The sequence below is a fragment of the Camponotus vicinus genome, unplaced genomic scaffold (genome assembly GCF_025532165.1).
Source record: "Camponotus vicinus isolate PSW18456_S1 unplaced genomic scaffold, iyCamVici1.0 SCAF_7, whole genome shotgun sequence".
Classification (NCBI taxonomy): Eukaryota; Metazoa; Arthropoda; class Insecta; order Hymenoptera; family Formicidae; genus Camponotus; species Camponotus vicinus.
This window is the reverse complement of record NW_028141979.1, coordinates 19,028,743-19,047,245: the sequence shown is the minus strand read 5'-3', so window position 1 is coordinate 19,047,245 and position 18,503 is coordinate 19,028,743. Positions and strand designations below refer to the sequence as shown.

The following is an 18,503-nucleotide window of genomic DNA, read 5'->3' as shown; positions in this document are numbered from 1 at the left end:
TCGTTTGGTAAATGAACTGGTAAACGAAATATAACGTGACTTTTTTCTTGTAAAGGTTTACTTAAAATGCGCCAACACGCTTCTACGGGTCCAACATATCGAGCTTCGATGAAATCTTGAATTTCATCATATATTATTGTTTTATCTATATTTTCTCCAATAATTATAGACGCAGCATCGTGACCCTTATAAATATATTTATATAAATATTTTACAGATTTTGTACTCGAAACTATTTCAACATTAATATGACTATTAAATAAAAGTAAGAGTATTGGATTATATGGAACAACATATCTATTATCAACAACATATCGTCTAGGTCTTTCGTACAGCAATCCATTATTTCTTCGACGATATTGTGGATAACCATCTTCATCCATAGTTGTTTCAGGTCGAAATGGTTTTGGAAAATGTTTTGAACATTTATCATTTATTAAACACCAATTTCCACATGGCCCATGAATCATATGTTTCATTACAACATTATGTAAACTTTCATTTTCATTAGGATCAGGAATTTCTGCAGAAATAAATTTATCAACTATTTCAGAATTTGATATTTTACAATTCTGTTTTAATGTAATCAATAAATGTATATGTGGTAATCCACGTTTTTGAAATTCTATTACATAAACGTATGCTAAAACTTCACCAAAAAATTTTTGTCTAACGATAACATCGATTAAATAATTTTTTTTTATATTAAATACTCGAGCACATATATCTGGCCTATCTGCAGGTTGTTGATTTGGAAGTAAATTTTCTTTAATTTCGCGCCAATTTGGATTACAAGTCATAGTAACAAAGATATCTGGTTTTCCATATTTCCGAACAATAGCCATCGCATCTTGATAATGTTGCAACATATTACGCGGTGAACCCACAAATGTCAATGGAAGTATAATCATTTTTCCAATGTGAGCATCGTTATTATTGGCGGTGTGTTTGCTAAATAATCAATTAATCCTTGATAAGTCTCAGCTCGCAATTGTTTTTGATTCTGTTTATAATAATTAATTCGGTCTTTTTCAATTTTTATATAACTATCTACAAGCCATTGTTGAAATAATCGTCTTCCCATGATGAAAATATTAAAATTATCACGTATAGCTATTCGATATTTTACGTATGCAGCTCTACTTACTCGTTTATTACTATTCTTACGTTGTAAATTATCATGCCAACCTTGATTACCGTATGGGTAATACAATGGATAAATCCATGGTTCTACATTTGGATCCATCGTACTGACTTGTTTTAATGTTTTAGTATTTTTATTATAAATTGTTACATAGGTTTCAGGAATTTCACCATCTGCTGTAGTAGAAAAAACTGCTGCAACTTCATTTATCTTATGTACATTGTATCGGCCACGATCGATGCCTTTTTTAGTTAAAAATCCTAATTGTAATTCACGTATATTGTTATCAGATGTTTGCTGTTGCATTTGAATTTCTTCGTGCATCATTCGATAAGATTGTGCAAAAATGTTATTTGTACGCATTATATTATCTATTGAATATAAAATTTCTTGATTAAGATTCGAATTTTGATGTAATCGACACTCTGTTGCTTCATTACTATCCACAATAAAGAGTTGTCCATAACTTGGTATTTCGTTAGGTGCCGGATATAACGTGGTATTAATTTGATAATAGATTTGTCCTTGAATTTTAAAACAATAAGGTCCATATCTTTGCGCACTAAAATCTGCTATATTTGCATTAAACGATGCGAATGAAAATGTATTATTGTAACCACGAATACGATTATAAAAATGATTTGATTTTGGATGATTTCCAGTAAATAATTTATAAAGTTCATACGGAGGTTGAGGTAAAGGATTTAATTCAATAGTCCCATGGCTACAACAATCGTTAAATGAGCTTTCTTTATTAACTACTTTTTCAGAATTAAAATGTTTCGCACCACAATGTTCGCAATATAAATTCATTTCTCCTATATAATGTTCTACAATATTTTCTAATTGAATAATGTGATGATTAATATCCGTATATCCTTTTTTTAAAGCTCGATTTTTTTCGTACCATCTTATTTGTTTACTTTTATTATTATCATTTATTATATCATTTTGTGATGTTATTTCCTGTAAATTAATATAATTTGCAATCCTATTATCATCTAAGTTTATTAATCTATTTGATGTGTTAGGTATTGAACAAATAGTATTGCTATTTATTGGAGTTTCTATATTTAAGTTATGAACATTTCTAATTATATTAATATCATCGTTAATGTTAAATAACTTTATGTTATTATTTATTATACTAACTTCATTATTATTTTTTATCATAGGAACATTTGTAATGATTGATGTATTAATTGCTTGTGACGCAGTAGTAACTGTTTCATTTGCTGAATATATTACTTCTGTAAGTAAAGTAGAAGTTTGAGAATCTACTACTATATTTATATTTTTTGAAAAATTTACAGAAGTTTGTGTTATATTTGAGCAAATTTCATCATTTGACAAAGATTGAGAATTTTTCATAAGCGTTTTTCGCTTTGCTTCTCGTCTTTCAGCTTGACATTTTGCCTTTCTTTCTCGTTTGTTACGTTGATATTTCTCTTCTTCTTCAACAGATCGAACTATCTTTCTTCGAGGCATAATTATTATTTAGATAATATCAATTCAAATTAATAATATAATAAAATATAATAAAATATATATAAATTTCAAATAAAAATGATAATAAATCTTTTATTTAATTTTTTGTACATAAAGTTCAACTTATAAGTAATAAATAATAAGATAATGAAATAATCAAATAATTAAATAATAAAAGTATAATTAAAATAATTAAAATTTCAATTTAATATCACAATATAAATATACATTAATATAATAATTTAATTTAATAATAATTTAATTTAATATTAATTTCGTTTATATAATTATTATCAAATTAGTTTAATTATATTTCAACTTGACATTAATTTAAAAATCAAAGATAATTGAATACAATAATTTTATAAAAATTAATTTTAAATTTATTTCAACAATTTAAGTCAAAATCAATTTCAATTTAATAATCCAAATTAAAGCCAATTTTAAATTAAATCAAAGCCAATTTCAAATTAAGTCAAAGCCAATTTTAAATCAAGTCAAAGCCAATTTCAAATCAAGTCAAAACCAATTTCAAATCAAGCTAAAGCTAATTTCAAATCAAGCCAAAGCCAATTTCAAATCAAATCGAATCCAATTTCAAATCAAGTCAAAGCCAATTTCAAATCGAGTTAAAGCCAATTTCAAATCAAGTCAAAGCCAATTTTAAATCAAATCAAAGCCAATTTCAATCCAAGTCAAATCCAATTTTAATTCAAGTCAAAGCCAATTTCAATTCAAATTAAGGTCAATTTCAAATTAAATCAAAATTAATTTTAATTCAAGTTAAAGCCAATTTTAATTAAATAATTAAATAAATAAAAATAAAATTCAATTCAATATTATGATTAGCTTATTTTCTACTTTTAACTTATTCCGTTGGATCTCTGAAAAAGAAAATATTAAATATTAATAATTATGTAAATAATTTAATTTTTTTTCTACTTTTACAATATTATAAGATTTGTATATATACATAAAAAATTATAAAATAATTTAAAAAATATAATTATTTAAAAAAATCGTGTAAAAAGAATTACTTAAAAAAAATATAAAAATCATGTAAAAAGAGAATTGGATATATTAAAATAATTTTAATAAATATATACAAACCTTTTTGTGTCTCTACTTTTTTCTTTTTTTTTACTTTTCTTTTTTTTCACTTTCTTTTGTTCTTTCTCTCTCTCTCTTTCTTCTCTCTCTCTTTTTCTTTCTCTTTAAACTGCAAAAAGTAAATATTTATATGTTTAAATATATAGATATTGGATAAATTTCATTGGAAATTTATAATCTCCATTATGAGTATTGAACATAATGTATTAAAAAATGTTTCAATCTTATTTTGTCAAAATTAAAACAAGAGATGGTTTTAATGAATTTCATAACATAATTAAATTAATTATATGTTATAAAACATAAAAACTATCTTTTATTTCAATTTTGATAAAAAAAATTCGAAAACAAAGCAATTTCAAATTTCAACGTAAGAATGGCAATAACTCGAAAACAACACATTTCTGGATCTATATTTAACAATATCAACTATCTTTCTAGCGTCATCTATAATAAGTAGAGTAAGCTTGGTGTAAGAAATAAGAGTAGGCGTAAGAAATAAAAATAATTCATTTCGCTTACGCCCTTATTCCAGCTCTCTTAAATCGGAAATAGTTCTCTTAAGAGTAAGAGAACTATTTTCGGTTTAAGAGAACTGAAGTAAGGGCGAAATGCATTATTTTTATATCTTACGCTTACTCTTACTTCTTACGTCAAGCTTATTCCACCTATTGTAGACGACGCTTCTTGTTTTTGGATTCCCATTCATCTCCTGAGCGATTGACCTCGACGCAGGAGACACCCTGATATATATATGTGTATGTATACATACATATACAGGGTGTCCCATTTTAAAAGTTCCACCCTCATAACTTTTCAGGACCAACGTTTGAAGGAAAACGACTCGGATAAAAGTTGTAGGGAACAAAGGGGGCTATCTAATTGTGACCTTGGATTCGACATTAAAGGTCATTTTCAAGGTCATTTGAAGGTCACCTTCAATTTTTTAAATGGAACCCCCTATTTTTTCTTACTTATTCCTGTAGCTTATCTTGAGAGCTTTCCAAAACACTATAATAAAGTATTTCTTCATTGAGTGCTTTTTGAGTTATGAGACTTGAAATAATTTCTAAATTTTACATAAACCATAAAATATTTAGTAAAATATTCATTTTTCGATTCTTACCTTAATACTTTTATGTACAAAATAATGAGAGGAATCAATTGGTGTAAAGAAAACACACAGTTGTTTCGAAGAAAAAATATGTAATTTGCAATTAACAATTACATATTTTTTCTTCGTAACAACTGTGTATTTTCTTTACACCAATTGATTCCTCTCATTATCTTGTACATAAAAGTATTAAGGTAAGATAATAAAAAAATAAATATTTTACAAGATATTTTACGGTTTATGTAAAATTAAGAAATGATTTCAAGCCTCATAACTTGGAAAGTACTTAATGAAAACTAAATTATAGTGTTTTGGAAAGCTTTCGACATAAGCTACAGGAATAAGTAAAAAATAGGGAGTTCCATTTAAAAAATTAAATGTTACCTTCAAATGACCTTGAAAATGACCTTTAATGTCGAATCCAAGGTCACTATTAGATAGCCTCCTTTGTTCCCTACAACTTTTATCCAAGTCGTGTTCCTTCAAACGTTGATCCTGATGAGTTATGAGGGTGGAACTTTTAAAATGGGACATCCTGTATACATATAGAATATTCCAAAAGTCTGAAAACAGTTGAATATTTCATAAACTATGCATGTTAGAAAAAAAGCTTTCAGACATAACTTGTAGAGCTTTAAATGGCGCATTACATAGTAATATTAATATAACCTTGAATAGCACCATCAAGATCACGAAAAAATTATTTTGAATTTTTTAAATGGAAACCCCTACATTTTATTGCATATTTTTGTAGCTTATCTTGAGAGCTTTCCGAAACACTATAATACATTACTCAAAAAAATTAGGGGAACACTTTAAAAATTGCAAAATTTGATGATTTTCAAGAAGTCATATCTTCGCTTAGGGAGGTCGTAGAACAATATTCTTGGGCGTATTTTAATGGATGAAGCCTCTACTTTAAAGAGGGTAAGATCGCATTATTCATCTCATCGAACTATGTTTCGTGTGAACTCCAAAATCAGATCGTGAAAAAATTCTGAAAATTTCATGACTTTGTAGTCGTCTTTGTAGCAGGGATGAAACCAAAAATATCACCACATTAGCTTTAAAGTGGGAAGCTTTCCCTTTAAAATGCTGCTAAGAACATTGTTCTATCATACCTTAGGAGCCGAGTTATCGCGTTTTCAAATAACCTTGCGTTTTGCATAATTTTGAGCAATACCGCCGACATTCGCGTTATAACTCGGCTCCTAAGTACGATAGAACAATGTTCTTGACGACATTTTAAAGGAAAAGCTTCCTACTTTAAAGCTAATGTAGTGGCATTTTTGGTTCCATCCTTGTTTTATCCGTGGACGACTATAAAGTCATGAAATTTTCAGAATTTTTTCACGATCTGATTTTGGAGCTCACACGAAACATAGTTCGATGAAACGAATAATGCGACCTTACTCTCTTCAAAGTAGAGGCTTCACCTATTAAAATGCGCCTAGGAACATTGTCCTACGACCTCCCTAAGCAGAGATATGACTTCTTGAAAATCATCAAATTTTGCAATTTTTAAAGTGCTCCCCTAATTTTTTTGAGTAGTATATTTTTATCTTAAGTAAGTACTTTTTGAGTTATAGTACTTGAAGTTTACAGTATTTTGACATAAAATATAAAATATTTAGTTTTTGGTAATCTTACCTTAATACTTTTATGTACAGAATAATAAGATCAATTAATTGGTGTGAAGAAAATACATAATTGATTAAAAAAAAAATATGTTGCAAATTATGTAATTTTTTTTTTAAAGCAATTATATTTTCTTTACATCATTTGATTGGTTTCGTTATTCTATGCATAAAAGTATTAAGGTAAGATTACAAAAAACTAAATATTTTATATTTTATATCAAAATACTGTAAACTTCAAATCTTATAACTCAAAAAATACTTAAGAGAAAAATATTTTATTATAGTTTTTAGAAAGCTCTCGAGATAAGCTACAAGAATATGCAAATAAAAGTACAGGGGATTTTCATTAAAAAAATTCAAAGCAATTTTTTCGTGATCTTGATAGTGCTATTCAAGGTTACATTAATATTACTATATAATGTGCCATTTAAAGCCCTACAAGTTATGTCTGAAAGATTTTTTCTAACATGTATATAGTTTATGAAATATTCGACTGTTTTCAGACTTTTGGGACATCCTTTGTATACAAATATACATATATATATATATATATATATATATATATATATATATATACAGGGCGATCCTGAAAAACGTTATGTCTTTAAAATGACGTATTCCTGACACCATTCTAAGACAATTTTTCCTTTACCAAAATTTGATTTGAAGCGTAGTTTTTGAATTATGAGCAAAAATAGTTAGTAAATCACGCGTCGGGTACAGAAGGCAGGCAGGAGCGGCGCGGCGTGCCGCGAGCGCGGGCGCAGCTGACCGCCCGACGGGTGATTATCACCGCATGAGTCGCTAACTATTTTATCTTATAACATAAAATTATGCTTTAAATAAAATTTTGGTAAAGAAGAAAATGTCTTAGAATTACGTCAGAAACGTGTTCCTTAAAATAACGTTATTATAATAATGAAAAGTTGTTCCGGATCGCCGGCCGTCCGACGTTGCAATCAGCTGATTGCTACACGCGATGTGTGTATGGCGGAGTGTGTGCGTAAGAGAGAGAGAGAGAGAGAGAGAGAGAGAAAGAGAGAGAGAGGGAGGGTAGGAGGGACAGACATTCATACACACGCACGCACTTTTTTTCTCGCTCTCTTTCTCTCTTTTACGCAACACTCATACACTCTCTCATTCAGTCTCTCACTCACACTCTCTCGGTCACTCACTCACTCACTCACCTGCTTACTCACTTGCTCACTCACCTTGTAGCAGCGTAGCGAATCTTCATGCTATGTATTGTTGTTATCTGCTGCACGATTATGATTGCTAGAGATGCGCGACACATCGAAATTTTTTCGATTATTAGTCTCACACTCGATTGACACAATACAGATTACACGATAACGAGTTTACTGTTTATTCACTCACTATTGATTTATCGATACCAAAAATTACTTTCAAAGAAACGCGAATGCAAACAGCACATAACTCGACGCGAAGCGACGGACCGCGGAGACTGCGCGACCACAAGAGTTATGTTGCGTTGATGAGAAACGCGACACGCGACATCTAACAAACGACTTGCGCGTGGCGCGTGATTGACGCGAGATAAGACGAACGATCGGCTAAAACCTTCGCATTGCGAATGCGGTAGAAAACATGAAACGTATAATAACATACTTAAAAATTAATTATTTATTATAAATAATAACTATTTCTAATTATAATAAATAATTATTATTTTAAAAAGCATGTGTTGTACGTTATTACGTTTTCGAAATTATTGCATTCACGATGCGAAGATTTAAGTCAATCGCAAGAATAATGTAATTTTAATTACATTCGTCTTATCTCGCGTCAATCACGCGCCACGCGCAAGTCGTTTGTTAGATGTCGCGTTTCTGGCAACATAATTCTTGTGGTCGCGCAGTCTCCGCGGTCCGTCGCTTCGCGTCGAGTCATGTGCTGTTTGCATTCGCGTTTCTTTGAAAGTAATTTTTGGTATCGATAAATCAATAGTGAGTGAATAAACAGTAAACTCGTTATCGTGTAATCTGTATTGTGTCAATCGAGTGTGAGACTAATAATCGAAAAAATTTCGATGTGTCGCGCATCTCTAGCAATCATAATCGTGCAGCAGATAACAACAATACATAGCATGAAGATTCGCTACGCTGCTACAAGGTGAGTGAGCAAGTGAGTAAGCAGGTGAGTGAGTGAGTGAGTGACCGAGAGAGTGTGAGTGAGAGACTGAATGAGAGAGTGTATGAGTGTTGCGTAAAAGAGAGAAAGAGAGCGAGAAAAAAAGTGCGTGCGTGTGTATGAATGTCTGTCCCTCCTACCCTCCCTCTCTCTCTCTTCTCTCTCTCTCTCTCTCTCTCTCTCTCTCTCTCTCTCTCTCTCTCTCTCTCTCTCTCTTACGCACACACTCCGCCATACACACATCGCGTGTAGCAATCAGCTGATTGCAACGTCGGACGGCCGGCGATCCGGAACAACTTTTCATTATTAAAATAACGTTATTTTAAGGAACACGTATTTCTGACGTAATTCTAAGACATTTTCTTCTTTACCAAAATTTTATTTAAAGCATAATTTTATGTTATAAGATAAAATAGTTAGCGACTCATGCGGTGATAATCACCCGTCGGGCGGTCAGCTGCGCCCGCGCTCGCGGCACGCCGCGCCGCTCCTGCCTGCCTTCTGTACCCGACGCATGATTTACTAACTATTTTTGCTCATAATTCAAAAACTACGCTTCAAATCAAATTTTGGTAAAGGAAAAATTGTCTTAGAATGGTGTCAGGAATACGTCATTTTAAAGACATAACGTTTTTCAGGATCGCCCTGTATATATATATACAGGGTGAGCCATTTTAATTAACGCACGCAATTATTTCGGAAACAAAGCATTTTAGAGAAAAATGTTTCAGACAAAAGTTTTATGGTTTCGAGGGGGCCATAAGATGGTATCATTGGTTTGACCTTGAAGAGTTATTTGAAGGTCACATGAAGGTCACCTTCAATTTCTTAAATGGAACCTACTATTTGTCATTGCATATTCTTGTAGCTTATCTCGAGAGCTTTCCAAAACACTATAATTAAGTACCTTTTCGTTAAGTAGTTTTTGAGTTATGAGGCTTGAAATAATTTCTTAATTTTACATAAACCGTAAAATATCTTGTAAAATATTCATTTTTCGATTATCTTACCTTAATACTTTTACGTACAAAATAATGAGAGGAATCAATTGGTGTAAAGAAAACACATAGTTGTTTTGAAGAAAAAATATGGAATTGTTAATTGCAAATTACATATTTTTTCTTCAAAACAACTATGTGTTTTCTTTAGACCAATTGATTCCTCTCATTATTTTGTACGTAAAAGTATTAAGGTAAGATAATCGAAAAATGAATATTTTACAAGATATTTTACGGTTTATGTAAAATTAAGAAATTATTTCAAGCCTCATAACTCAAAAAGTACTTAACGAAGAGGTACTTAATTATAGTGTTTTGGAAAGCTCTCGAGATAAGCTACAAGAGTGTGCAAAAATATATAGGGTATTCCATTTAAAAAAATTGAAGTGACCTTCACGTGACCTTCAAATGACTCTTCAGTGTCAAACCAATGATACCATCTTATGGCCCCCTCGAAACCATAAAACTTTTGTCTGAAACATTTTTCTCTAAAATGCTTTGTTTCCGAAATAATTGCGTGCGTTAATTAAAATGGCTCACCCTGTATATACATATATAGGATATTTTATTTAACTCTTACACTTCAAATATTAACTATTTTATTTTTAATTGTACAACAAAATATTTTAAATAAAAATTATTTGATTTGAAAGGGGATAAAAGACGCCACTACTGACATTTTTTCAAAAGGCTTTTTTTCAAAGTGATTTAAAGGTTATTTATGTTTTTTTAAATGAGACTACTATATTTTTTTAATATAAATCAATTTTAAGCAATATTTTGTATAAAAGTTATAGGAGCAGAATGGCCAAAAAGTGAATAGTTTACGAGATACTTTAGGCATAATTTTACGTAAATTATGCAATATCTCGTAAAATATTCATTTTCCTATTATTTCACCTGAATACTTTTATACACAAAATAATGAGAGAAATCGATTGATGTAAAAAAATCATCTATAGTTATTAAAAAAAAATATGTAGTTGATGGTTATGTATAAATTATATATTTTTTTAAAACAACTATGTGTTTTCTTTGCACCAATCGATTCCTCTCGTTATTTTGTGCATAAAAGTATTAAAAGATAAGATTGGAAAATGAATATTTTATGAGATATTTCATAATTTACGTAAGATTATGTCAAATTAAAATATAAAATATCTCGTAAACTATTCATTTTTTAGTCATTTTACCCTTATAACTTTTTACACAGAATGTTACGTAGAATCAATTTATATATAAAAATATAGTAATTTTATTTAAATAAACATAATTAACATTGATCTTTTAAAAAAATATTAGTAGCGACATCTTCTGTTCCCCTTCAAGTCAAACAACTTTTATTTGAAACATTTTGTTATACAATCAAAAATAAAAAAATTATTTAAGGTGTAAGAGATAAATGAAACATCTTATATACATATACAAGGTGGCTTATTTTAATTTATCCATTTAAATATTTTAGAAAGTATGAAAGATACGAAAAAATGTTTCATACAAATTTTTTAACTTCGAGAGGCACATAAGATAAAATTATTGGTTTGACTTTAGACAGTCGTTTGAAGATTACAAAGTCTCTAAATACTATAAGAAAGTATTTTTCTCTTAAATATTTTTTAAGTTATAAAGTTTAAAGTTAACAATTTTTTGACATAAAATTGTAAAATATCTTGTAAAATATTCAGTTTTCAGTAATGTTACCTTAATACTTTTATGCATGGAATAATGGGATTAATCAATTGATGCAAAGAAAACATATAGTTGCTTAAAAAAAATATGTAATTTGAAACATACAGCTGCGTAATTTTTCTTAAAAAAGTAACTATGTGTTTTCTTTATACCAATTGATTGGTCTTATTATTCCAAGCATAAAAGTATAAGGTAAGATTACTAAAAACTGAATATTTTACAAGATATTTTATATTTTATGTCAAAAAATTATTAACTTCAAACTTTATAACTTAAAAAATATTTGAGAGAAAAATATTTTCTTATAGTGTTTTGGAAAGCTCTCGAGATAAGTTACAAGAATATGCGATAAAAAATGGGAATTTATAATTAAGAAATTGAAGGTGACCTTTATGTAACTCTCAAATGACTATCCAAGGTCAAATTTTTGCCATCATTGTCCCCCTTTAAGTCAAACAACTTTTATTTGAAACATTTTTTTGTACGATCAAAAATAAAAAAGTTATTGGGGTGGGTAACTTAAAATGACTCACCACCCTGTATACATTGCAGTGTCCCATTCTAATTTCCGCAAGCAAATATCTTGAAAAACATAAAACATACGAAAAATGTTTCAAATAAAAATTGTATGGTTTCAAGGGGGACTTAAGATAATGATAAAAATTTAACTTTTCTTTTATTTTTCGTGTTTACTACTGAGCCGAGCACCTGTATTAGTATACTTGCTTCGCGCTGCCAAGATGAGTCGAGCCTAGTCGAGCTTAGTCGCGTCGATTTTAACTCGTGTGTATGATGAAACGAGATGCGGTTGCTCTCACGAAGGCAAAAATTGTTGATAGTTGCAATCGACCGAGATCGATCGAGGCGTTATATACTTTCTTGATACTGGCGTGTGTCAGATTAGAACGGATATGGTATACATGATATACTTTTTTTCTTTTTTGCAATTGTGCTTCTTGCCTGTGCGTGAAGAAATTTAATATTATAATTAAAGATTTTATAATAGAAATTGTATGCTACATTCTTAATATTTAATTTTTTACACGTATTTAATTATCTAATGTATTTAATGAAAAAAGTTGTACATATAAGTTGTAATATATAAAAGTTAATTTGTATTTTTTTATTAGTTAACAATAGAAATAAAAATTAATTTTAATTTAACAATAAAAAATATTAATTTTAATTTAATATTCTACACACTTACTCTTGTATAAATTTGCAGAAGTTTTAAAGCGCAACACTTTTTTTAACCTCGTACAATATAACACAAACTGTCATATCACATAACAAAACACATCATTTCGTGAAGCTTACCGCATAACTCAATAAATTTTATACATTCAAGATTTCATTATTATTTTTAAAAGAAAGAGAAAACTTGAATATTGATAGAACGATGAATTAATGTAAATACATTAAATACATTATCTTTTCTTTTAGCGTTTCACATACATATAATTTATCGAATAATTACACACAACAAACGAGGACTTGGATTATGCAAAAAAAGTCAAAAGTGAAGTGATCGGAATTGAGAATTAATGTAAATAATATAAATAAAAAATATAAATAAATAAATAATATTATTATATTTTATATAATATTTTTATTTATAATAATATAATATATTATTTATTGTATAAATAAATAATAATATAATTATAATATTTTTTGTTTATTTATAGTAATATAATATGTAATTTATCAATTATCTTTTTTTTTAATAATTAATAAAGTTTAAAGAAAATTACATATCAAATAATTAAGAGCATCAGAAAGCTAAAACAATGTTCTTTTTACATTATAAAATATAAAAGAGTAATTTTCTATTCATTTTGTAATGTTCTTCCATAAAATCTGACATTTTTAAAATATGAACTAAAGGATAGGATTTCTATTGACATCCACTTTTCATATTATTAGAAGATTTCTATTTATTTTTTTTTATCTCCCTTATCTTACAGTATAACTAAGAACTATATACATACAACTGAATATTTTATAAAATAATATTTTGTATTTAACACAAAAATATTAAATATTATTAAATAGATACATTTATTGGTTATATATTTATCTAGTAAAAAAAAATAATTATAATACTAAAAGCGCATGTCAATAGAAATCCTATCCTTTAGCTCATATTTTAAAAATGTCAGATTTTATGGAAGAACATTACAAAATGAATAGAAAATTACTCTTTTATATTTTATAATTTAAAAAGAACATTGTTTTAGCTTTCCGATGCTCTTAATTATTTGATATGTAATTTTCTTTAAACTTTATTAATTATTAAAAAAGAAGATAATTGATGATACGTACATTAGCGAGATTCGGTGTGAGTGTAGATTCTGAATCTGTGTTGTTGAAAGATCAGTGCTGATAGCAGCGCTACTATTTCTGCTGATTGTAAAACTGTTAACACATTTTTGAGAACCAGCTCTGTTATCAGCAATTCGTTACTACCCATTTGTAACGCGACTCTTCCTTTTAAAGCAACTACAAATCAATATTAATTGAGTTAGAAAGAAATATTATTCACATGCCGATATATTTAAAACAAGTTTACTATTGCTGTCGAGTTTTCTACAATATCTGCCACTTTGAAATCCTCACGCTCGAAAACATCGGGTTTCAACAGAACTCCAATCACTATACCACTATAAGTGTCATGGAAGAATAAGGCATAATCATTGTAATCCTGGAGAAATAAAAGAAAAATAAATGTAGAATACAAAAAATGATTTAGATATAGCAGTAGCGTCAATCATGATAATACAAATATATAATTTTTTTTCTTTTTTTGTTTTTAAAGCGTGTATAAACCCATTCATACAATTTAACAATACAATCGCTTGTTAATTATTTCAAATACTAACTCTTAGATCTTTCAGAAAACATTGCACAGGATCAAAGTCTATGACTGGAATTTTTTTAAGTGAATGCGCTTTATACGGATGCAGATCAATTGTTTCCACATTATTGGATACATCGACCGCCTGCAGTTTTCTAGGATTCATATTTGACTTCAGATATAACAAACAATCATATTCCTGCAATGAAGGACGAAATATAGGTTTTATATCTATATTATCGAACAATAGATTGTGAAATAATCTTAATGATACCTTCGCGAGTGCACTCATACGATTTAAAATCAATTGAGATGGCGCTCTCCTTGTCCGCAAGGATTTCTGTTGATCATAAGAGGTAGATATGAATAAGGGTGGTAACGAAGTGCGAGTTGTATCAAATAATGTTTCTACGGCGGAGATTTCATCTGGAAAAAAAATTAATGTAATATATTAATATATATATTATGTAAATAAGCTCAAAAGCAATTACACATAGATACCCACACAACATGCATGTCTTGAAGACGTCTTAAACATTGTCGACATTTAAGACTTGTCCAATTGACGTCTTTCTGATGTTTTTAAGACATTCAATTTAAGACGTATTTTTTTAAACGTCTTAAAGATGCCTTTCTTATGACGCCTTTAAGACTTGACCAATTGACGTCTTTCTGATGTTTTTAAGACATTCAATTTAAGACGTATTTTTTTAAACGTCTTAAACATGCCTTTCTTATGACGCCTTTAAGACCTGACCAATAGACGTCTTTCTAACGTCTGTAAGACATTCAATTTAAGACGTATTTTTTTAAACGTCTTAAACATGCCTTTCTTATGACGTCTTTAAGACCTGACCAATAGACGTCTTTCTGATGTTTTTAAGAACATTTACTTTAAGACGCCATTTTTAAGATGGCCGCGGTGCCAGGCCAGCCAGGCATTAGACGGGATCGAGTTGGAAAATAAATTATTCCATTTACCAAAGTTGAGCAGTGCTTTGCACAGGTAAGAATTAATGATATTTAAAGCCGGGTCTGCAATGGCCATAGCATAAGGTTGTAAGATGTAAGCGAAATAACCAAATCCATTTCCTATGGATTTCGTGCGTTCTACGGTGGTCTCGCATACGCAGTCACGGAAGAATTCTGCGTTCTTAATTCTTATTGCGCGTCCGCCGTAGAACATACATAGAGCCCATTCTACAATGGCAGTAACAAGACTGTAGGAGTAGAGATTAAATCGTTTTTAGTGAAGTAAAGAAGAAGAAGTAATGAAATAGACAATTCTCATTTTGTACTACTATTACCTTAGAGTACTAATGAGAATTTCTATTTCGTTACTTCTTGTCTTTACTTCATTAGAAACAGTTTATTCTTTACTCCTACAGCCTTGTTATTGCCATTGTAGAATGGGCTTAGGGCGTGTTCCAAAATTCACTATCAGCGCTGAAAATCTTTAGTTCACGTTACGTATATTATATATTTTCATCGCTGGCAGTGAATTTTGGAACATGGCCATAGTAGGAAATGGATTTGGTTCATTTCGCTTACAACTTTATGCTACGTTATATATATATATATGTATATGTATGTATGTGTAAAAAAATTAAACTCTATATTGTAAAAAAATATATTAATCTTTAAAATATATTAAATAAAATATATTATCTTTTGTATATTTTTTTTGCAGCATTATGACAACATATGAAGATTTTATTCAACAAAATTTTATTCAACAAGATTGTGACGGTGTGCGTTCCATAAATGGAATGCTTGGCCATCATCGCGTATTGATACTACTAGACTAGTTGTACTATTGAAAACTTTGTCTCAACCAATTAAGGAACAAGTAGATCTTCCGCCAATTCAATATGATCCAGTTTTATGTACAAGATCTACATGCAGAGCTATTTTAAATCCATTATATCAAGTAGACTATCGTGGTAAGTAATAAGATATTATAAATGAATAGAACAAAAATCATTTTTTATTTATCACAAGAAACATTTTGAAAAATATTAAAGTAGTTTATTTCTATTAGAAATTAAAGTATATTTTAATGTGTTTCTTTATTACGATGTATTTACATTCATATTCTTTATTATTCTTTATACTTCATTTAAATTCGTATTTTATTTAATGCATAATTCTCTTGTAATTTTCTGTCTATATCATATAAGATAATTTAAAAAATCAAATTATTTATTAGGAGCATATAGTATTCATAAAAATATTGTAAAGGTATTTTTATATTTCAATAAATTCTAAATTTGTGTTATCATTATATATTATTTTTTTTAAGTTACATTATAATACACATATTGTGAGTTATATTAATAATTATGAGAAAAAAACTTTGCAAAAAGAATTTATGAGGAAATTCTTCGAAATAAGAAACAAAAGGGAAATATATTTAAATGATCAAAATGTATGCATTTATTTGAATAATAGTGTTATATATGTGTTATATATGTTGAATAGTTATATTATGAAACAAATATTTTTGATTTTACTTTTTTTAAGATTTGATTCTTTTCGAACATTTTTTTTATTATCATTTATTGACATTACATAATTTATTATAGTTTTTATTATATATAAATTTATGATATATATATATATATATATATATATATATATATATGTTACTTATATATTACTTTAAATATTATTCTATCTCAGTCCAATTGTATGTATTTATATGTATTATTTAGCGTGCCCAATGTTTGCCATTAATATTTTTACTTTTTGCGGATACATATGTCTGGATGATGAAGAATTAGAGGCACTTAAAGATTCATTACAAATGTCATTGTCTCTGCTTTCACTCAATGCTCTTATTGGTCTTATCACATTTGGCAAAATGATTCAAGTTCATGAATTAGAAGCACAAAGGATCTTCAACCAAAAGTTCAAGATATGTTAGGTACGAATAGAATAAGTCCCAAGTTATATTTACTATATTAGTCATTGTTCTTCATGATTACTTTATTGCATTTTATTCACATTACATTTTGATAGGTATAGGTAGACTAATTCCTGGACAAAATCCAAATCAAGAGGACCTGGTGCGTATCTATTGCCAGCTGCTAATCGCTTTTTGTAACCAGTACATAAGTGTGATATGAGACAGTTCGACAGATCTTTTAGGAGAACTGTAACGTGATCCATGGTCTGTTGGGCCAGAGAAACGTTCATTGCGATCTACAAGTGTGGCATTAGCAGTCGCCACGGGTCTCTTAGAAGCTAGTTATGCAAATACTGATGCTAGGTATTTATATGTTGTAATATGATGTATATATGTTATGTTTTTCATTGTAATCCTACATATAATGCTATCAATGTATTTAAGGATTATGCTATTTGTTGGCGGACCATGTTCTCAAGGACCTGGCCAAGTTGTAACTGATGATTTATGACAACCAATCAGATCACATCATGATATTCAAAAAGATAATGCTAAGCATAAAAAGGCAATTAAGCATTATGATACACTTGCATCACGTGCTGCAACTAATGGCCATAATAGATATTTATAATAGATATTTATTTTTGTGCTCTTGACACCAAACTGGTTTATTAGAAAGGCGACAATATTGCAACTCTACTGGTGGTCATATGATGATGGGGGATTCATTTAATTCTTCATTATTCAAACAAACTTTTCAACGAATATTTGCTACAGATGCCAAGGGTGATTTGAAAATAGCATTCAATGCAATCTTAGAAGTAAAAACATCTCAGAAAATTAAAGTTCCTGGAGCAATTGGATCTTTTGTATGTCAGTGGGAGAAAGGATCAAGTGTTGGAGTACTACAAGAAGTAGGCTTACTTGTCAGTGGAAATTTTGTTCATTGACACCATCTACAACAACAGCATTATTCTTTGAAGTTGCAAATTAACATACAGCCCCAATTCCGCAAAGTGGAAGAGGCTGTATTCAATTCATTATCCAATATTAACATAGTAATGGACAAAGGCGAATTAGAGTTACTACTATTGCAAGAAAGTAAATATATTTTTTATTATACATTATATGTATATCATAAATATTTATAATATCATAAATAATAATATAATATCATAAATATTTATGATGTTATAGGAATATCTTTAATAATCAGTTGGGCAGATGAATCATCATCTTTGCATCATGTAAGCATAGAATTTGAGGAAGCAACAGCTGTTTTTATATCACGTTTAACTGTATTTCGAGCAGAAAGTGATGATGGTCCAAATGTTTGAAGATGGGTTGATCATATTCTGATTAGACTTGTTAGTAGTTTCTATCATTAAAATTGTGCCCAATTAC

At 29.0% G+C, this 18,503-nt stretch overlaps 2 protein-coding genes and 1 long non-coding RNA gene across 4 annotated transcripts; 1 reads left to right on the top strand and 2 right to left on the bottom strand.

Annotated features, from left to right (window-relative positions):
- Window positions 1-1,869: 1,869 nt before the first annotated feature.
- LOC145974660 (uncharacterized) lies at window positions 1,870-2,433 on the bottom strand. Its single transcript, XR_014439759.1, has 2 exons — window positions 2,297-2,433; window positions 1,870-2,110 (listed from the first exon to the last, which is right to left on the bottom strand). It is a non-coding gene; the product is annotated as an uncharacterized LOC145974660 (long non-coding RNA).
- An 888-nt stretch (window positions 2,434-3,321) lies between these two features.
- LOC145974862 (nucleolar protein 6-like) lies at window positions 3,322-15,767 on the bottom strand. 2 transcript variants are annotated; one of them, XM_083104933.1, is made up of 8 exons: window positions 14,697-15,767; window positions 14,466-14,617; window positions 14,217-14,390; window positions 13,907-14,038; window positions 13,660-13,836; window positions 12,043-12,294; window positions 3,743-3,851; window positions 3,322-3,516 (listed from the first exon to the last, which is right to left on the bottom strand). In XM_083104933.1, exons 1-5 carry the CDS (start codon window positions 14,701-14,703, stop codon window positions 13,828-13,830), a joined length of 474 nt encoding a protein of 157 aa, XP_082961059.1. In that variant the 5' UTR covers window positions 14,704-15,767; the 3' UTR covers window positions 3,322-3,516; window positions 3,743-3,851; window positions 12,043-12,294; window positions 13,660-13,827. The 2 variants fall into 2 exon arrangements, with proteins under 2 accessions (XP_082961059.1, XP_082961058.1); XM_083104932.1 differs by having other exon boundaries at window positions 12,061-12,294.
- LOC145974863 (protein transport protein Sec23B-like) lies at window positions 14,934-18,466 on the top strand. The gene is made up of 6 exons (XM_083104934.1): window positions 14,934-15,197; window positions 15,882-16,134; window positions 16,906-17,117; window positions 17,213-17,462; window positions 17,544-18,200; window positions 18,297-18,466. Exons 5-6 carry the CDS (start codon window positions 18,161-18,163, stop codon window positions 18,434-18,436), a joined length of 180 nt encoding a protein of 59 aa, XP_082961060.1. The 5' UTR covers window positions 14,934-15,197; window positions 15,882-16,134; window positions 16,906-17,117; window positions 17,213-17,462; window positions 17,544-18,160; the 3' UTR covers window positions 18,437-18,466.
- The last annotated feature ends 37 nt before the right edge of the window (window positions 18,467-18,503 follow it).